Below are 21,316 nucleotides of genomic sequence, written 5' to 3'. Positions count from 1 at the left end.
ATTACGTTTATTGATTTGCGTATGTTGAACCAGCCTTGCATCCCAGAGGTGAAGCCCACTTGATCATGGTGGATAAGCTTTTTAATGTGCTGCTGGATTCAGTTTGCCAGTATTTTATTGAGGATTTTTGCATCGATGTTCATCAGGGATATTGGTCTAAAATTCTCTTTTTTTGTTGTTGTGTCTCTGCTAGGCTTTGGTATCAGGAAGATGCTGACCTCATAAAATGAGTCAGGGAGGAGTCCCTCTTTTTCTATTGATTGGAATAGTTTCAGAAGGAATGGTACCAGCTCCTCTTTTTACCTCTGGTAGGGTTCGGCTGTGAATCCATCTGGTCCTGGACTTTTTTTGGTTGGTAGGCTACTAATTATTGCCTCAATTTCAGAGCCTGTTATTGGTCTATTCAGGGATTCACCTTCTTCCTGGTTTAGTCTTGGGAGGGTGTATGTGTCAAGGAGTTTATCCATTTCTTCTAGATTTTCTAGTTTATTTGCATAGAGGTGTTTATAGTATTCTCTGATGCTAGTTTGTATTTCTGTGCGATCGGTGGTGATATCCCCTTTATCATTTTTTTATTGCATCTATTTGATTCTTCTCTCTTTTCTTCTTTGTTAGAATTGCTAGCGGTCTATCAATTTTGTTGATCTTTTCAAAAAACCAGCTCCTGGATTCATTGATTTTTTTTAAGGGTTTTTTGCGTCTCTTATCTCCTTTGGTTCTGCTCTGATCTTAGTTACTTCTTGCCTTCTGCTAGCTTTTGAACGTGTTTGCTCTTGCTTCTCTAGTTCTTTTAATTGTGATGTTAGGGTGTCGATTTTGGATCTTTCCTACTTTCTCTTGTGGGCATTTAGTGCTATAAATTTCCATCTACACGCTGCTTTAAATGTGTTCCAAAGATTCTGGTATGTTGTGTCTTTGTTCTCATTGGTTTCAGAGAACATCTTTATTTCTGCCTTCATTTCGTTTTTACCCAGTAGTCATTCAGGAGCAAGTTGTTCAATTTCCATGTAGTTGTGTGGTTTTGAGTGAGTTTCTTAATCCTGAGTTGTAATTTGATTGTACTATGGTCTGAGAGACAGTTTGTTATGATTTCTGTTCTTTTACATTTGCTGAGGAGTGCTTTATTTCCAACTATGTGATCAGTTTTGGAATAAGTGTGATGTGATGCTGAGAAGAATGTATATTCTGTTTATTTGTGGTGGAGAGTTCTATAGATTCTCCAAAGGCATCTTTATGTTAATATTTCAATAAACTGTTCTTATACAGACTTCTTCCTTTGGAAATCAACAGCCTTTTCCTGGAATTTGACTTTTTTGACAGTGTGGTCTTTGTACTTTTAATAATTATTTTCTTCAGAAAATTACAGTGATGATTTTGAAGATGAGTATGTTGGTGCACCGTTGACTACTAAAGATGAAGAGATGCCTTCCAAAGAGAATTCCAAATCAGAAAAAATAAGTGTACCCAAACAGGTATATATCAATTATATATTTGACAGTTTTGCAACTTTTTTCATCAACCTGGCTGCCTGTTGCTATATGAAGAGCTCAAAAAATGGAGTTCTTCATAATCTTGCTCATTGTTGTAAACTCACAGGTCTCTTAACAGTTAAACATTTTCTTAATTCAAGATATCAAATTAATGTAAATCTTAATGAAAAAAATTATGACAATTGATGATTTTATGAGAGGTTTTTGGCCAGGCACAGTGGTTCATGCCTATAATTTCAACACTTTGGGAGGCTGAGGCAGGAGGACTGTTTGAGCCCAGGAGCTCAAGGACAACCTGGACAGCATAGTGAGATCTCATCTCTCCAAAGAATAAATCCTTAAAAAATTAGCAAAGTATGGTGACAAGTGCCCATGGTCCCAGCTACTTAGGAGACTGAGGTAGGAGGATCACTTGAGCCAGGGAGGTCAAGGCTGCAGTGACCTGTGATCATGTCACTGCACTCCAGCCTGGTTGATAAGTGAGACCCTATCTCAGACAAACAGACAAAGACTTCTTTTGGCAAATAAGTTAAGCTTAAGTTAAGTTTTAGAAATTGAAAGCTTAATTAAAATTTCAAAACTAATTTTTAAACAAGTATATTAACTTATACTTTTTCTTTGGTATGACTTGCCTTTATGAAGTATAGTAAATGTTCCTCCCTGATATTTATGCTAGTTACGTCTGAAACTTACTTGGCTAAGATAAGGAACGACATGATTCCATTCATATTCAGTGGTGCTTCATTCTCTGATTCTCTCATTTCCCAGTTCTTACCAAGAATTGTTCAGGGCTGCTTCTTCATATTGCCTACCTTATAGAACTTATCTTTGAAGCTATCTAATAGTAGCTAGAACAATTAATATTGTTGTTTTGTTATTTGTTATTACTATTTATTTGGTCTGTGTCTGGGCACAGTCTCTTTGGTTCTGTGTGTTAGGACTAGATGTTTTAACGTGAATGAAATTGTAAACTCAAGATAAACACTTTTCAGGTATATATAAATCCTCTTATTTTTAAATTTACTTAGTATTTGGTCCTTGGGTGTCTACGTGTCACTCAGTTTTGAGGGAAAAATGAGATGACCTTAGAAATAATATCGAAATTAATGTGACTGATGAATATCCTTAGAAATTTAATAAGATTTATACTTAGAATATGGCTATTACAATATTTTATTGAAAAATGAATAGGTCACCAGCCTGGCCAACATGGTGAAACCCCTTCTCTACTAAAAATACAAAAAATTAGCCGGGCATGGTTGGCATGCGCCTGAGGTCCCAGCTACTCGGGAGGCTGAGGCAGGAGAATTGCTTGAACCGTAGAGGCAGAGGTTGCATTGAGCCAAGATCGAGCCACTGTACTCCAGCCTGGGTGACAGAGCACGACCCTGTCTCCAAAAAAAAAGAAAAAAGAAAAGATGAATAGGTGCGTAGAAGGCATAATACCGTGGTATATTTAGAAGGTGTACCATATATAAAAAAATGTATCAGCCTAATTGTGGAAGCTTCAGAGCACTGTCTGGGTAAGAATCAAAATAGGAAGGATTAAAGCTTTGTTATTGGAAGATCCCACAAACTGCCTACCCAAGTAGGAGGTAGAGGTGATATTAATAGGAAAACTTATTCTAAGGGAACCTCTAATATTGAAGAACTTCATCTGTCTTGCTGTTTGGTGGCCTGTCTTTCTGAAAGTTGTGTCTTTTGAAACATAGATGAAATAATGAGTACAAGGTATTTGGCCATTAATTTTGAACAAGAAGTGAAAATAGACTGGTAATGTTATAATTGCAGAACTCTTGTGTGAAATAGCTCTGTTGTCTTGACATTCAAAAAAACTAGAGAATTCTTGAGCAAGGTAGATGAGCAAATGGAACTTAAATACTTTAAGCAAGAATTTGTAAGGTCTGAGTTAATTTTGGTAATTTCCAAGGTTCAGAAGAGAATTTTAGATGTTCCGTCAGAGCTAGTCTTGAAGAATTATTGATAAGTGAGAGTGGTTGGTGAAAGAAGCCTAGAAAACACAGTTCCTGATCTTTTCAATGTGGAATACAAAGCCCTGGATTTCAGATTTTGCTGTTATTTGCATTGTGGTCATTTTACCTAATTTTGATTTCAAAACATGTCATCATTTTCCTTTTTTAATTTAGGAAGAAGAAAAAACTGGCATGCTAGCTAATGGTAAATATTATTTATATTCATCTTTTAGTTGGCAAAAAATTAGTCTGTTCAGAATTTCATCTAAGTAATTCTGAATGAGTCACTATCTGTGTTTGTTTTTAAATATTTCTAAGGAATTAAAGTTCCTAGCTTTTCTCAATAATGTGTTTCTTTTGTCTATTTTGAATCCATTCTGTTATATTTAAGATTTTTTTTACTTTTCTTAATGCCCTTTGCCTTCTGTGTGTACATGTACACTAGGCTGTACATAAGCATAGATATGTATGTTGATGTTAGTCTACTGTCTTCTACGTCGGAAGAAAATCGTATTTGTTATATACATACACACGCATATAGATAAAACATGCTTGTTACATATATATATAAGATTATATGTTCTTTGTATATAAGCATTTATCTTTCTTTTTATATGCATTGCATATGTTCTTTTGTGTTTGAGAGACGGAGTCTCGCTCTGTCACCCAGGCTGGAGTGCAGTGGCGCAATCTCGGCTCACTGCAAGCTCTGCCTCCCAGGTTCACGCCATTCTCCTGCCTCAGCCTCCCGAGTAGCTGGGACTACAGGTGCCCGCCACCACGCCTGGCTAATTTTTTGTATTTTTAGTAGAGACGGGGTTTCACCGTGTTAGCCAGGATGGTCTCAATCTCCTGACCTTGTGATCCACCAGCCTTGGCCTCCCAAAGTGCTGGGATTATAGGCATGAGCCACCGCACCCGGCCTGCATTGCATATGTTTAAAATAATTTTATTCGATCAGCAGAACCACTGAGTTTATCTACATTCCTTACATTTTTCTTTTATATTCTTCCAGTTGTGCTGCTTGATTCACTAGACTCTGTTGCAGAGATCAATCTTGATGAACAAGATCAAATAACACCTAAGCCAAGGGGCCTACCAGAAATGACTGAGAATGAAATGACAGGAACAGGTAAAAATGTTTGGAAACCTGACTGTTCTCTAAATATGTAATGCTTTATGAATAATTGACTACATTTCTAAGGAAATGTATATGTAATAACCATATTGATAATGAAAACTTTAAATCTCACATTTTTCTACCATATGTAATAATTTAATTGAAATTTGCGCAATGCAAGTAGGCCAAGTAAAGTGAGGTTTTAAATAAATATTTATTAATAAATGAATAAATGATGTTGATAAAAGTGTAGCACTGTAGGTGAACGTTAACTAATTTTCTATGCCTCTCCAGAGTATTCCGTTAAATCTGCCATGTGTAGGAGAAATGGGACTTTGGTCTTATTGTGCTTTTCCGTAGTTCTTTAGGAAAAAGCTACACCCCATCCCCAAATTCTGAAATACCTGAGACCAACTAGACTTTCCTAAAGCTTATAAAGGTCTTCAAGATAATGCCTTTTCAAAATTTTTTAAAGCAGTGAAGTGCACATCTTCAATTGAAATCTTATGTAGAACTGTCTCATAAGTAAAAATGATATTTTATCAGGATAAATATTTAAACTTATATTTGTTACATTTGTTCATAAAATAGGTGAGGATAGTAATGGTCTTTTGGAATTTTTGAAATTAGAAACTATTGAGATTGTTACGGTCTCATATCACTATCAGCCTTCCAGTGTGTCTGTGTTTTTTGTTTTTGTTGATTGAATAGTATAAAAATACTCTTGTTTGATCACATAAATAGCTGCAAGTGGGAACTTTTTAATCAGCTTGCTTTGCAGTCTATGGATACTGGTTAACTAAACCAGTTCAGACACTTGATAAAAAAGAGTAATGGAAATCACTAACCAACTCAGAAATCACTAACCATCATCAGCTTGCATTTCATTTTTTTTTTTTTTTGCTTTTTACTTTTTAATTGATATATAATATACCTATAGAAAAGTTTGTGGTATCACAATAGTGCAACTCAGTGAGTTTTGAAATACCGAGCACACCCATGTAATTGGCAACCAGATAAAAAACAAGAGGACTTTAACCACAATGTCCATCACATCTCTTATTTCTAGTCACTGTCTTTCCAAGAGTCACCACTATTTTGACTTGTTACATCTACTTTCATTTTAAAATATAAAGGTCAAAAAATTACAACTATAAGACATAATTTCCACATCAAGACACATTACTCACTTGTTGCCCAACTGAGTATTCCACCATGATGTAAGCATGTGCTGAGTGCATGTCCCCCAGTTTTACTGCTGTTGATTTAAGGAACCATGTCACATACATGCTTTGATAGTCTGTCCCCTTGCACAGTTTTCAGTAGGCAGACATGAATTTTTTTAAAAGGCCATCGTACAGCTACAGCTTTTCTGATTAACAGTATTTTATGGGAAATTCATGTACTCAGGATGACCAGAGAAACTTTATTCTGAGATGTGCATTGAAACAAGTAAAGAAGAAAGCAAAATTATTAAAAATACTATAATTACATAATGTCTTCAGATTACTACAGTTACATAAATGGTACATTTGAGTGTGCAGATTAGCTTCTATTATAATGTTTAAGTTTTAAAGCATGATTTAAAATGGAATTTCAATAATACATCTGTGAAACCCATGATTTTCTCTGAAAAACTGATAACAAAATCAGTTGCATACACAGTATGAAAACCAGTACTGTAGGTTTTAAGAAAAACTCAGAAATAAAATATGTATTTCTAAAAGTAAAAATTTTATTAAGATGATCTAAGCAGTTATATAAAGCTGTAGTTTTTTGGTCTTAATTCTTAAATATTCTTGACTCCAGGATAATTTGATTAGTCCGTTACTTGAACGTAGTAGAGCATGAACTTACTATCATGTAGATTTGGATTCATATTTTCAACCTTGCCAGTTACCAGCTATGTGACATTGGATAATGAGTACCTACCTCTAAGCATGTTTTCTCTTCTTTAAAATGAACCCTCATGATGGTCAACTGAGATGAAATATTGTCCATAGTACATTTTTAGGAGTCACTAAACAGTTACAACTTTGTTGTTGTTATTATCGTCATTATTTATGTCAACCCTGTGTTACTAATACATGCTGCAGTAGAGAACCTAGAGTTATACAGTATAAACACTTGTTGGCTGCGGTGTATTGAATTTCTGGTGTTTAAAATACATACTTTAAAGTCTTCAGCTAGGTGCATTGTTTCCTGCCTGTAATTCCAGCACTTTAGGAGGCTGAGGCAGGTGGATCACCTGAGGTCAGAAGATCGAGACCAGCCTGACCAACATGATGAAACCCGGTCTCTACTGAAAAATACAAAAAATTAGCCAGGTGTGGTGGCACGTGCCTGTAATCCCAGCTACTCGGAAGGCTGAGGCAGCAGAATCGCTTGAACCTGGGAGGTGGAGGTTGTAGTGAGCCAAGTTCATGCCATTGCACTCCAGGCTGGGCGATGGAGTGAGACTCCATCTCAAAAAATAAATAAATAAGTAAAATAAAAGATATACTTGAAAGTCTTCATATGAGTATGTGAACTAGGTTTAACAACTGAAAAGTTCAATGGGTTTTTTTTTTGTTTTACCATATCACTTCATGTGTTAAGCAGCTAACTTTAACAACCATTGGTTAATTTTCAAACACTGCCTAACTTTAAACATTGTCAAAGATTCTCTTTTGTTAAAAATATTATTTCTGAAATTCTTTGTGCTTTGCTGTATCAAAGAGGTTAGTAAATATAGAACTTAAGGTTTCCTAACACCAGACTAGATCTAACCTTTCATTTACTTTCATTTGTCTCACAGGCAAGTACCATTTTGTGCTATGCCTCCATTACTGGAGTCATCACAGGATGACAGTGTTGCTCCATGAAATTAGACCCTTTCCTCTGCAAAATAGTATCTGGCACTTCTCAACTTTCTCTTTTATTTTTTTATTTTTTATTTGTTTATTTTTTTTGAAATAGAATCTTGCTCTGTTACCCAGGCTGGAGTGCAGTGGCGTGGTCTCTGCTCACTGTAATCTCCACCTCCTGGGTGCAAGCGATTCTCCTGTCTCAGCCTCCCGAGTAGCTGGGATTACAGGTGCACCTCACCACGCCTGGCTAATTTTCGTATTTTTTTAGTGGAGATGGGGTTTCACCATGTTGGCCAGGCTGGTCTTGAACTTTTGATTCCAAGTGATCCGCCTGCTTCAGCCTCCCAAAGTGCTGGGATTACAGGCGTGAGCCACCATGCCTAGCCTCAATTTTCTAAAGTTGAAATATATGAGAGCTTTTGACTTATAATAATAATAATACATAAAATAACTACAGAGTCTTCTGTTTTCAATGTAAAAGGCAGATAAGGAACCCCTTTTCATGATATACTTGGAAAAAAAGTTAACTTACATAACCATGAAATTATTTTTAAAATGACTTAGGTTAATAACTCAAGTTAGAAAAGTACCATTTTCCTGCCATTTTTTGAGCAGCCTCTTCTACCTCTTTTTTTTTTTTTTTTTTTTCATTTCTAACTTTTAGGTCATTTGTTTTTCTGCATGTTTGCTCTGTTGTTGCTTAAAAGCCTAGAACCTATTCTTTCTGACACCTCATATCTACTAAATTAGGTATGAGCATTTGATACTATTATGGTCTTTACCATTGAAGTAATTTCTTTTATGTATGCTCAGCAGATACTTGCTCAACCTGATATTTTTGTAGAGGAAAAAATGGCAGCGTGTGCTTTTCCTTTTTTCTTGAAAATTAATGATCTCTTTCATTCATGCTACAAGCAAGACCTTTTTCCTCATGTCCTCTTGAAAATCTCTGCCCTTCAACTGTTGGCTGTATCCCCTTCTGTTTTTAGTTTATTTAAGCAAACTTGTTATTTGGGTATACTTCATGTAGCCATGGGGACCTGAAGCACTAGCTAGAAAGACATCTCATTGTAAGGCATTCTTACACAATCTTGTATGTAGCACTTGGCTGTCTCTTTTGTTTAGAAGTTGTATATATACACAACTTACATTGTATATATAGGAAGATGAGACTATATATACTATTTTATTTTTAATAACTGGTTAATTAACCATGGTATGAAGAGAAGAGATTAGTCACTTGTTTTTCTTCTTTTTTTCCTGTCTTCTGTGATTCACTATTTTCCTCTAATTTTGAAAATTCCACTTGTCAGTAATAAAAATTACAAAATGAGTAAGTACTCAAAACTGTGCAATCATTATTAACATTAAATTTTTTGAATTCTTTTTTCTAGAATTTGTCAGTTGGTGGAAAGAGAGGGTATATTAGTCCATTTTCATGCTGTTGATAAAGACATACCCAAGACTGGGTAATTTATACAGGAAAAAGGGTTTATTGTATTTACAGTTCCACATGGCTGGGGAAGCCTCGCAATCATGGCAGAAGGCAAGGAGGAGCAAGTCACATCTTACATGAATGGTGGCAGGCAAAGAGAGCTTGTGCAGGGAAGCTCCTGTTTTTAAAACGATCAGATCTCATGAGACTCATTCACTATCATGAGAACAGCACAGAAAAGACCCACCCCCATAATTCAATCACCTCCTACCAGGTCCCTCCCACGACACATGGGAATTGTGGGAGTTACAATTCAAGATGAGATTTGGGTGGGAACACAGCCAAACTATATCAGAAGGCTAATAGGGAAGTAAGAGTGAATGATGACATCAAGGTTTCTATTGTGACTGACTAAATAGTGATGTGATTAGGAAATACTGGTAGTAGAACAAGTTTTAGTAGGGAATATAATGAATTCAGTTGGGGAATATGTAGATGTGATATAGGACAATCTAGATGCCTGTTAAGTTGATATTCAGAAAAGAGTTATAAGGACGCAAGACATAGATTTTGGAGTCATAAGCATATGGGTAATAGTTGAAGCTAAAAGTCTTCATGAAATTAGCCAGGCCAAAAAACTAGTAAGTGAGGTGTTCAAAAGAAGAGGACTGAAGATGGAGCCCTGAAATGAACTATAGACCATAAGAGATGGAAAACTGCCGTCAAAATGGTGGTAATAACAAAAAGAAGGCATGCAGAAGAAACAGTTACTAGGAAAAAAAAACAACGTATGACTTCTCTGCCTTTTGGCTAAGATAAAGTGAAAAAGACAATGTCAGATGTCTCACATAGTTGAAGAGAACTAAAGACAAATGGAGTTGGTCATTAGGAAACTGCTTTTGATCATAACAGCTTTAGCAGGATGTTGGAATACACTGGATTGCAAAGTTAGAGGACTGAATTCATTGTGGTTGAAAAAGTGTAGATGACAGGATGCTTGGTGGTACAGAGAAGCAGAGAGAATGGTAATGGTAAAGGAGAGGTAGAATCCTTCAAAGGAATTTTTTAGTTTGGGAAACTTAAGAATAGTTTTATCCAATGCAGAGGGAGTTGATTAAGAATAGTAGTAGAAAGAGCAATGACTAGTGAAGGCAGATTTTATACTTACCACATCAGGACACGCCTCAACTTGCTCAAAGAGTTGTTGAGCCTGCTGTGAATCCATGCTGGTAGGCCATAGCTGCAAATTACCTAGTTGGTACTTAACCCTACTTTTGTATTCCTAACAGGTTAAGAAATGATATTAGTGTTTTATAGTTCTCATGTATTTGTGGTGTAATTATTTCTGGTGATTACGTTTATTTCAGCAGGTGTTTCCTATGGGCAAAGCAGTAGTGATGTTGAAGCCCTACATCAAGCTTATTGTCATATAGCCCATTCATTGGGAGATGAAGACAAACAAAAAATTGATAGTAATACAATGGAAGATATCAAGAGCTCAGTGAAAGGTCATTCTCAAGAAAATGAAGAGAATTCAAAAAACATCTCTACTATGGAATCCGGTAAAAACTGATAGATGAATTTTTCAATTATTTGATATCCTTTCTAAAGAGTTTTTATTGTAATATAATTAAAATACAATTTGCTGTAGTGATTGTTTCTCAGTCTCTGAGCTTAATTAAAGAGTTTTTTTCAGCCGGACGAGGTGGCTGACACCTGTAATCCCAACACTTTGGGAGGCCGAGGTGGGTGGATCATGAGGTCAAGAGATTGAGACCATCCTGGGCAACATGATAAAACCCCATCTCTACTAAAAATACAAAAATTAGCTGGACATGGTGGCGCACGCCTGTAGTCCCAGCTACTTGGGAGGCTGAGGCAGGAGAATAGCTTGAACCCAGGAGGCGAACGTTGTAGTGAGTCAATATCACACCAGTGTTCCTCCAGCCCTGGCAAGAGAGTGAGACTCTGCCTCAAAAAAAAACAAAAAGATTTTTTTCAAATGAAATACAGGAATCATTGGCTTAACTATAAAATTAGAGCCAAACACAAAACAAAAATTCAGTTTCTTTTTTTTTTTTGAGACGGGGTCTTGCTGTGTCACCCAGGCTGGAGTGCAGTGGCGCTGTCTTGGCTCACTGCAGCCTCCGCCACCTAGTTCAAGCAGTTCTCTTGCCTCAGCCTCCTGTGTAACTGGGATTACAGATACCTGCTGCTACGCCCAACTAATTTTTGTATTTTTAGTAGAGATGGGGTTTCACCATGTTGATCAGGCTGGTCTCGAACTCCTGACCTCAGGTGATCCACCCGTCTTGGCCTCCCAAAGTGCTGGGACTACAGGTTTGAGCCACTGCGCCTGGCCTAGTTTCTTTTCCAATATGCCTTGATCAAATTAAGAAGTCACTTAAAGGGACATTTTTACTCTTTTGCCTGTACGTATACTAAAGTTGTATTTTGTTAGAGAACAGCATTTCAGGATCAACCAAATATGTACTGAGAGTGTGTTTGTGTATAAATATTTTTTGATAAATATATTTAATATTGATATTTGAGATATTTATTTGATATTTCATAAGAAAGGAAGTTTTCCTGGTATAAGGAAACTTAAGATGGAAAACCAGGCTTATTGCATGTACTGTTTTGTTAACTGTGTCAGAGAAAATGTAATTTTGGTCCTATTACACATGTAAATTAAGCAACCTACATCACATTTTTTGTTTCTGCTCTTTTTTCCGCCTCTTAGATCTGCCCACAGTAGAGGAGCTGATGAAACCTATCAGAATAGATTCCTTTGGGGTCAGTGGTTTTGATTTACAACCTGTGAGGTATGAATTTTTTTATTTATTGTTTTGTCATTGGAAACTTTTATAGTCATTTGTTCTATGTAATCATTCCTAGTGAATGATTAATGACTAATATTAGCTTGAGTCTACCTGTGAGTCATTACTCTCTTCTTTTTATATTTGTCCTTACTCAGGTCATCAAAAATCTTGGGCTAAATGAAAAAATAAATAGATGCTATAAAAAAGTTGCTGCCACCAAATAGTCCTAAAGGTTTTCACTGAAAAATACAGACTCCTGAGCTTTAAATAGTGCTGGAACAGTACATTCACGATGAGGGAGAAAGTGAATGTTATTCTGTTTATGAGTCATAGATTTGCTTCTTTATAAACCAGTTAGTTTTGACTTAGTCACAGACTGGCTGTCATCTCACAGGGTGAGTTTTGTAGCCACAAGAGAAATGATCCTCATTAAAATGCTTCAGGTCCAATACAGTTTAGTGGAAGTATGTGTAACCCACTGTCATTCTTCAACACGGAGTAACACGTCACAGTAACCTTATCATAGACAGCGTTACTTTTATGTAGCACTGAAATGTCATTTCCAATCTCCCACGCGATCCTCATAACAAGTAGAGAAGGCGTCTTTATGCCCGTAATTCAAGAAATGAAACTGAGATGAACTCAATTTACTGGTAGGTGATAACAGCTAACATTTGTCACATTTACTTTGGGCAAATACTTTACATGTATTATTTCATTTAACCTTACAGCAACTCCATGGGTTATAGTCCATTATTATCCCTGTTTCATAGACAAGAAGACTGAAGCCTAAGAGGTTAAAATAAATAAAGCCATTGCCTAAGGCCATAGAGCTGTGGACCAGGAACACAGGCCATTCATGTGCCTAACCACTTATATTGTCAGGTCTTTGATCTCCATAAAATACTTCTGTGAAGTAGCCTGTCGTTCATTCATGTTGTCATTTGTTCATTTGTGTCTTCAACAGACATGTTTTGAGCCCCCTTCCTATACTATATCCTCATGATGTAAATCCACATGTGATGATTTCCTGGCCTTGTTTCTACATTTGTGCTAGTTGAGAAAAAAATGATGCAGTGAACCTTACACTAAAATTCATTCACTTCAGTGCTAAGTCTAGTAGTCTTCCATTGATCTATAGTGCTAATTAGTATTTTTAAAGGAGAGATTGTGCCCACTCATCATTGCTCTTTGGGGGTATGTTAGTGATAACTAAAGAGATTTTCTTACATGTCTTGTGTCTTTGTTGTTATAGGTAAAACAATTTCAATAATAGGAATTCTAAAATAGATTTTTACATTTGTGTTTAAAAGCTTAAAACAGATATACTTATATTAAAGGTATAACAGTAATCATATGTAATAGAAATGTCAGTAGTATGATCTCTAGTACACATACTTAAAAATTTTTTAGTAAACTCTGGAGTAAATGACCCTAGCTGCCATAACATAATCCTTGAAATCTTAGTAGGTTATCATCAAAAATGTATTTCTTGCTCATATCACTGTCCCTTGTGGGTCAGTGGGGTTGAATTGGGGCTCTGCTCCACACAGTCATTTAGGAACCCAGGCTACTTCTGTCATCAGCACATAGTTTTAAGATTTGTTATGACATCATCCAACCAGTCAGTAAGGAAAGAAAGAGAATGGTTTTACATCCTCTCTTTTAACTGTCTTAACACAGAAGTTTCATATATTTCATATCACTTCAGCTCACATTCCATTGGTAGGAACCAGCACATCTAGCTAACTAGGTCCAAGGAGGCTGTGAAATGTGGTTTGTTTCTGTGCCAAGAAAGAAAAATGAATTTGGTCAGTATCTAGTCATTCTCTGCCAGGATATATCTTTCTAATAATAAAATATCAATTTCACTCTTCTTCATATCCAGACTCACTTATCCCCTTCCCCAAGCAGGCATCCCCAAGCCCTATTCAGGACTGTATGCATCTGAAAGACCAGGATTTCCAGGTGAAGCACAGTCCTCTCCGTCAGGTTTGAGTACAACTCCTCATTGTCTACCAATGGATGAATTAAAAAGACAAGGTTATATACTTCCTCACCCCCATCCCAATATATAATGGTGGAACTGCAGTAGATATGCCTTTTCAGCAAGGAAAAGTATGAGGAAAATACAGTAATCAATGTTGCAACTTTGAGAACCACTGGAAAGAACTTGTAAAGGCCTCCTACCTTGGGAATAGGGATTCTCCTTCATTAGGTTATTATTCTATTAAGAAGGGGCTACCTTAAATCTATTATTCTATATAGCCCCCATTCCATTCCTTGGAGGATTTGTCTTGTATTTTATCACCATTGGCTACAACTGAAGTGGATTTTAGGTTGAGGGGTATGCCCGTGTTGGGGGATACACTCCCTTTTCAATCCACTTCCTGCCTACAGGTAGCTTTAAGTTTCCCAGTCACTGGCTTTTGGGTTTCTTGTTTTTTTTTCTTTTGAACAGGGTTATGGTTTCTTTGACATTATATTCTTTCAGAAAGTTTAGTAACCTAGCAATCTCTTTGGTCCCAGTGAATTCCATGTGCCAGCGATGAAATTTAGAGTTCTTTGCTACCCAGAATCTATAAACTTAAACAAATTTATAAGCAAAAAGCAACCTCATTAAAAAGTAGGCTGGGCACGGTGGCTCACGCCTGTAATCTCAGCACTTTGGGAGGCCGAGGCAGGCGGATCATGAGGTCAAGAGATCGAGACCATCCTGGCCAACATGGTGAAACCTGCTCTCTACTAAAAATACAAAAATTAGCTGGGCATGTGGCACGCACCTGTAGTCCCAGCTACTCAGGAGGCTGAGGCAGGAGAGTCACTTGAACCCAGGAGGCAGAGGTTGCAGTGAGCCGAGATCACGCCACTGCACTCCAGCCTGGTGACAGAGCAAGACTCCATCTCAAAAAAAAAAAAAAAAAAAAAAAAGTGGGCAAGGACATGAACAGACATTTTTCAAAAGAAGACGTGCAGTCAACAAGCATTCGAAAAAATGTTCAACATCACTAATTATTAGAGAAATACAAATTAAAACCACAATGAGATGTCATCTCACGCCAGTCAGAATAGCTCTTATTAAAAAGTAAAAAACAAACAAAAGAAAAACCATGCTGGTTGCAGGGAAAAGGGAACATTTATACACTGCTGGTGGGAATGTAAATTAGTTCAGCCATTGTGGAAAGCAGTTTGACGACTTCTCAAAGAACTTAAAGCAGAATTACTGTTCAACCAGCAATCTCATCATTGGATATGTACCAAAAGGAATGTAAATTGTCTACCATAAAGACATATGCATGCATATGTTCATTGCAGCACTGTTCATGACAGCAAAGACATGGAATCAACCTAAATGCCCATCAGTGATAGACTAGATAAAGAAAGTGTGATACATATACACCATAGAATACCATGCAGCCGTAAAAACGAATGAGATCACATCCTTTGCACCAACATGGATGGAGCTAGAGGCCGTTATCCTAAGCAAACTAATGCAGGAACAGAAAACAAAATACTTATGTTCTCACTTATCAATGGGAGCTAAACATTGAGTACATATGGACAGAGAGATGAGAGCAGCAGACACTGGGGCCAACTTGAGAGGTTGGGAGGAGGGTGAAGATCGAAAAGCTACCTCTTGGGTACTATGCTTATTACCTGGGTGTGAAATAGTCTGAATACCAAATCCCCGTGGACAATACCCGTATCCCTGAACCTGGAATAAAAGTTAAAAAAAAAAAGTTCTTTGCTAGACAAAGGTTTTAAATCTGCTTTATTCTTTGATTCCTTGTCCCTCAAATTTTTTTCTCTGCGTTTATTTGCAGTTCTCTGGATATTTGGGGAAATAATACCTTAAATGTGAAGATGACACTCTTTTTTTTTTTTTTTGAGACGGAGTCTCACTCTGGATGACACTCTTAATATGATCTTTGCTAAGGGACTGGGTCACTCCTTACTCTTCAACCAAGAAGTCTCATGAAATCTTGCTTTTTCATAGTATTCTTCAAGGCTGAATCTTACAGCTTGAGTCTACAAAGAGAGAGAACCCATTTCTAGAGTTTCTAGATTCTTTCTATTCTCTCTAAATTCTGCTTATAAACCAGCTCATTCTGTGTTGAGCTCATCAGTTTTTTGGTAATATCTTGTCAAAAGAAGCTAATAGTAGCCAGCACTTAACTCCTTGTTCTTTCCTGTCATTTCTCTTAGTTCTCCATGGTCGGCTGGCATGTGGTCTGCCTTACAAACTTTTGTAGATGACAATTTAGCAATGTTTTGCCACTGTAAAACATAGGCTGCCATCTCTCCAGACTCTAATTACCAGTTTCCTGCCACCCTAAACCTGACAACTAAGCCAGTAACAAATAAGTTGGGTTCTTGGCATCATAGCACTCACATTCTAAAGGGAAGAACTAGTAAATCGTCCCATCTAGATGGAAGTTGGCAAGGAAATATAGTTTAGTTGGTACCCAGCAAGAATGAGAAACAATTTTGATTAACATCTAGCCAGGTTCTGCTGCTATGAAGAAGGAAAGAACTATTAAATTTTTGATGATTCCAGCTACTTTAGAAGCTTCTAATGGTTACCGAGAAGTCAATCTACATTATATGAAAATGGTAGCCTCTTAAACTTTCTTTAATCTTATTTTATAAATTATAAAATTAAATGGCCTAATTGACACATGTTTAAATGTTTTAAGACTAACAGTTCCCATATTTTTGGAGTCCCTGTAGTTTGCCAATATTTAACTGTATTTAAAACATTTCCTTACGTTGTATCTTCTAGATTTTTAACATCTAATTGAGTTGTTACATTTAAGTGTTTTAAACCATAGTTGCCATATTTTTGGAGACCCTGTAGTTTGCCAATATTTAACCACATTTAAAACATTTCCTTACGTTGTATCTTCTAGATTTTTAATATCTAGTTGAATTGTTACATTTCAGTGTTTCAAACCACAGAAGTGATTTTCGTTTCAAAGCCTAATGATTTTTCTGTTTTACATTAAAATTTGTCCTATACTGTGATTAAATATATGCTTTTTTAGTATTTATACTCTAAGCCTCCTTAACATAAATTATGATTATTTCTTTAGTTTCTTCTAGAAATGTTTAAAATGTTTTTCTTATTTCAAATGCATGTTGACTTTATCAGAAATTGTAGATAAAAGATATATTACAGAAAGTTCACTTAGAAATTTATATTTTACTTTTCTTCTACATAAAGCAGTCTCAGTCTTGTTTGGTTTGGTCTTTCTCTAAAATAGATGTCAGCATCACCTTTATAATCCTTTGCATTATACTGCATTAAAATTATTATCTGAAATTAAAAGCCATTACACTACGTGAGTGTACTATTAACCAAAATTATAAATAATGTATTTAACATCAGTAACTTAATATGAATAGTTAACAACTCATATATATAGTGCATCTGCGTGTACACACACACGTGGTTATTACTGATATTTGAAGAGCTGTTACATAGGGTTCATTATCTGTGTCCTGTTTTGTTGTATAGCTCTGAGAAAGTGGCCGAAAGTAAAGAAACTGAATTTGTTAACTCTTTACCCCTGAAGATGAACCCAAATATTATGTCTCAAGACTCACAACATGTGAACCATTTTTTTGACAAAAACGAGAATGTGATTTTACAAAAGACCACAAATGAGAGTATGGAAAACAGCTGTCCACAAGTAACTGCCACAGAAGAACATGTTGATAAAATGTACCTTAATATTTTGAGGAAAAAAATATCTGTTAATTCTTCATCATTATCTCAGGATGACAAAATTAATAAAGTAAGTATTTGTAGTCTAAATTGATTTGAGATATTGAGAACCGAAGTTATGTAAAGTATGTAAGTACTATTGGTAGGTGTGTGCCTTTTAAACTAGTGGAATTGATTGTATACTAACCTCCATAGTAGATCTTGGATATTTGCGAGTAATATTTATTACAATGCTAGCCAATCCCCAAATTCAAAAATACCACCGTAACATTAGCTTGCTTTTAGAAGCCATTCTTTATACATTTTTTCCTTTTTTTGAATAAAATATAGTCCAGAATTTAAACAGTATAAGAAAAAGTTTATTCATCATTGTAGTGTGCACTGTTCAGTCTTTCCAGTCATTTGTATTTTTTAAGTTGTCATTTTATAGGAAAGCAATTAACACTTGTGAAGAAATTTGCATTTTGCTGATTCTTTTTCCTGTATTCTTGATCTCTTCTGCTTTATAGTTCCCATGATTCAGACATTCTACTTGTATTTTATAATTTTGAATTATGTTTTTAAGTCTTCTCCAGTTCTTTATGGAATAAGGCAAGGTATTAATAACATTTTTAAAGCATCTTGAGAAATTCAGATAACAAATTAAATAAGATTTTATGTCATTTCAAAATATGTTCTTTCTGCTGTGTTCATTCAAGTAATTACACATCTTGGTTTCTGGCAAGCTAATTTTGCTTTATTATTTTGCTTTACTTTGTTTCAATGCTAACTTTGAAGGTCTGCTTCAAAATACTAAAATTCGGATGCATTAGACTTCAAGAACTTAACTATGGTAGTTTACCTTTTACAAACTACATTATTTGATCATCACTATTGTTTTGCTATCCTTTAAATATTCATTTACAACAATAGTTAAAGTTTATTTAGGTACTGAAGAGCTTTTGCTTGTTGTGTACAGACTTACAGATCTCAACTTAGCTCTGAAGAAGGGGCTGTAATGGGTAAACAGGTACCATACAAGAAGGCCAGAAGTGCACCTCCTTTACTTAAAAGGAAACCCCATCGTGGATTATATGCATCAGTTAGGAGCTCAGGCTATGGCAAACCCAGTTCACCACTCAAGATGTTTTCTACTCTTGAAAATAAAACTTCAGGGGACATTATAAAAAGCAAAAACTTGAGATCGATTTCCACCTCTAATCAACCTAGGAGAAAAGGTAATCATGTACTCTTTATTTAGTATATTGTTTTACTTTCTTTGCTTCCATGGAGGAGAATTAATGTTAAGGTACCACGTTCTATTTGTAAGATGCAATTTACAGGAGGCAGCAGGGCTTGACTCAGTGTGGTGGCAGTAGAGGTGATGAACAGTGGTTAGATAAGGATATATTTAGGAGGTAGAACCAAAAATCTGAAAAATTGGTTTTGGATTGCTAAGATTTTTGGCTTGAGCAACTGGGAGAATGGAGTTACACTCAACTGGAATGGGGAAGGCTGTGACTGAGTAGATTTGAGAGTTGGGGAAAAACTGGGAGTTTAATTTTTGAGATGATAGTTTTGAGATGTCTATTCAACATGCAAGCAGAAGTGACAAGAAGACAGACAGATATAAAAGTCGAGTTCAGGAGGGAAATATGGATTATAGATACCATTTGGGAGTTGTTGAAATCTGATTGACAATACCAAAAGAGTGAGCATAGATAGAGGGAAAGGAGCAAGCCAAGGCCTGAGGCCCCTGGTCTTGCTAACCTAAAGAAATCAGGCAGAAGAGGAGGAACCTGCAAAGGAAACAGAGTGAGGTTAGAAGAACCCTGAGAGCATGTGGAATCCTGAGAACAAGCAAGTGAAGAAAGTGTGTTGAGAAGGACTGCTCTGTCATTTACTGCTGAGCGATTAAGACAGGTGAGAACTGAGAACTGCTCTTTGGGTTTAGCAAGGAGGAGGTGATCAATAAAGTGTACAAGCAGTTTCCGTGGAGAGGTGGCTGTAAAAGGCAAATTAAATGGAGTAAGCGGAAATAGGAGTGGAATGGTGCTTCAAGTTATAGACCACCCTGCAGATAGTTGCTGTAAAAGGCAGCAAAATAATGGGCCAGTAGCCGAGATGGAAGATGAGACCAAGAACATTTTTGCTTTGCTTTGTTTTTATGAAATAAATGATTGGGTTTTTTGTATGATGTTAAGAAAGATTTGATAGAAAAATAATTGACAAAGTACAAGAGTGAGGGAAGAATTGCTGGAGCAATGTTTTTGAGTAGAGTAGCTGTAATGGGATCTGGTGCACAGTGGAAGAAGGGTTGGCATTAGACAGTAACATGGCTATTTCCTGCATTCTAGGAACTGTGGAGGCAGATAGGAAGGGAGAGTGTATGCTGGCAGGTGGTTAGATGTGCTAAGGAGAGAATGCTTTTTGTGATAGCTCCAGTTTTCTCTGAGAAATAGAAAGTATCATTAGATGAGCATGAGGGTTAGGCAAAGGTGTTTGAGAGGTTACAAGAGAAAAGAGAAGATATGAAGTAGCCATCTAAGAGAGTTAGACTGTCAGGAATCAAGACAGTCTAATTAAAGTTAGTGATCATGAATTTAAATTGAAATAACAATTAAGTTATTATTTAACACGTTAAATAACCAACTTGTTTAACCAACTGTTAAATGAACTGTACTTGGTAAAACAGTTGGGTTTACCAAAAAATACATTTTTGGCAAGTGAAGCTGATGATGTATGTAAAAGTGATTAGAATGGTTGACCATGGAATTTAAGTTGAGCAATGAAGGAAGAAAGGGCATCAAGGGAGTGTGACACAATGTGCAACAGGTACGATCCATCAACTGTGAGTCCTAGTGGGGTCAAAGGATTGTTGGAATCTGGGTACCAGAGAGTGTGAGGAGGGAAGACAGAGATGATAGTCATAGTAGGTGATTAGATGAGGGACTGAGATTGGGGAGTGATTACATTATTGATAATAGTCTAGGAAAGACCTAAACTATGCCAATGGGAATGAGTAGCTGAGATGGAAAGAAGTTCAAGGAACCAAAAGCCAGGGAGTTGAAAGGATCACCTATGAATATGTTGAAATTACCAAGAATGAAGACAGAGGTAATGTCACAGTGAGTGAAAAAGCAATGAGAGGAATCATGAGGAGGTTGCTAGATGAAGACTAATATTTTTATGAGTAAAGTGAAATAATATTCTTAAACTCATTTTTCATATTTTAAAATTTCATAGCATTTGTGACATCCAAAATAAAAATAAAACACATTATTAAAATTTATAGTAAATTTATAGTAAAGTATAATGATGGACCATAAATATTTTTATACTGAACTACTTTTTCTCACTAGACTGTCTATTAAGTATGTTGTTTTTAATCTCTGTTTTTTATTGAAGAATTGCCCAGAGCAGTTTTAGTTATATTCAGAGGAACTGTAATTCCTTTGGGATAGTGGTTACTTGTTAAAGGTTGAGTTCTCCAGGAAGCAGAGTTTGAGATGAGATTAGTGTTCAGAAAATATACAGAATGCAGTTAAAATTAAAGTCAACATTGGTTAGGATGAAGAAAAAGCCCAGCTACTAGAACTTAACCAAATTAAAGGTATCTTTTTTATGTAACAAAGAGTCCAGAGATAGGCAGTTCATGGCTGGTAAGCTGCGGAGGGAACCAGATCCCTTTTTCTTTCCTGATGCAAAATCCCTAGTATGTGACTTTTGTCTTAACTGTCACAATGGCCACTCCGCCTCTGGACCCTGTCCATGAGACAGGGTGAAAGGTGAAAGGTAGATGCCAGTCAAATCATCAACTTCCTAATCAGGAAAGTTTTTGCATCCATCTTAATGACCTTTGATCTTCTGGCCCTCAGTTGCATGGAGTTCAGGGGGTCGAGTATGTTTATGTACATTGC

At 36.2% G+C, this 21,316-nt stretch overlaps 1 protein-coding gene across 2 annotated transcripts in view; it reads left to right on the top strand.

Annotated features, from left to right (window-relative positions):
* The window catches only part of CEP162 (centrosomal protein 162kDa), a 109,004-nt gene that overhangs the window by 22,218 nt on the left and 65,470 nt on the right, over window positions 1-21,316 (top strand). For both annotated transcript variants that reach the window (XM_012001207.1, XM_012001206.1), the window contains exons 7-13: window positions 1,357-1,472; window positions 3,638-3,668; window positions 4,479-4,595; window positions 10,238-10,429; window positions 11,611-11,692; window positions 17,208-17,487; window positions 18,376-18,634. In XM_012001207.1, coding sequence (XP_011856597.1) covers window positions 1,357-1,472; window positions 3,638-3,668; window positions 4,479-4,595; window positions 10,238-10,429; window positions 11,611-11,692; window positions 17,208-17,487; window positions 18,376-18,634 — 1,077 coding nt within the window. The remainder of the gene's footprint in view (window positions 1-1,356; window positions 1,473-3,637; window positions 3,669-4,478; window positions 4,596-10,237; window positions 10,430-11,610; window positions 11,693-17,207; window positions 17,488-18,375; window positions 18,635-21,316) is intronic.

Source organism: Mandrillus leucophaeus, unplaced genomic scaffold, assembly GCF_000951045.1.
Source record: "Mandrillus leucophaeus isolate KB7577 unplaced genomic scaffold, Mleu.le_1.0 Scaffold652, whole genome shotgun sequence".
NCBI lineage: Eukaryota > Metazoa > Chordata > Mammalia > Primates > Cercopithecidae > Mandrillus > Mandrillus leucophaeus.
This window is presented reverse-complemented; position numbering and strand designations above follow the sequence as displayed.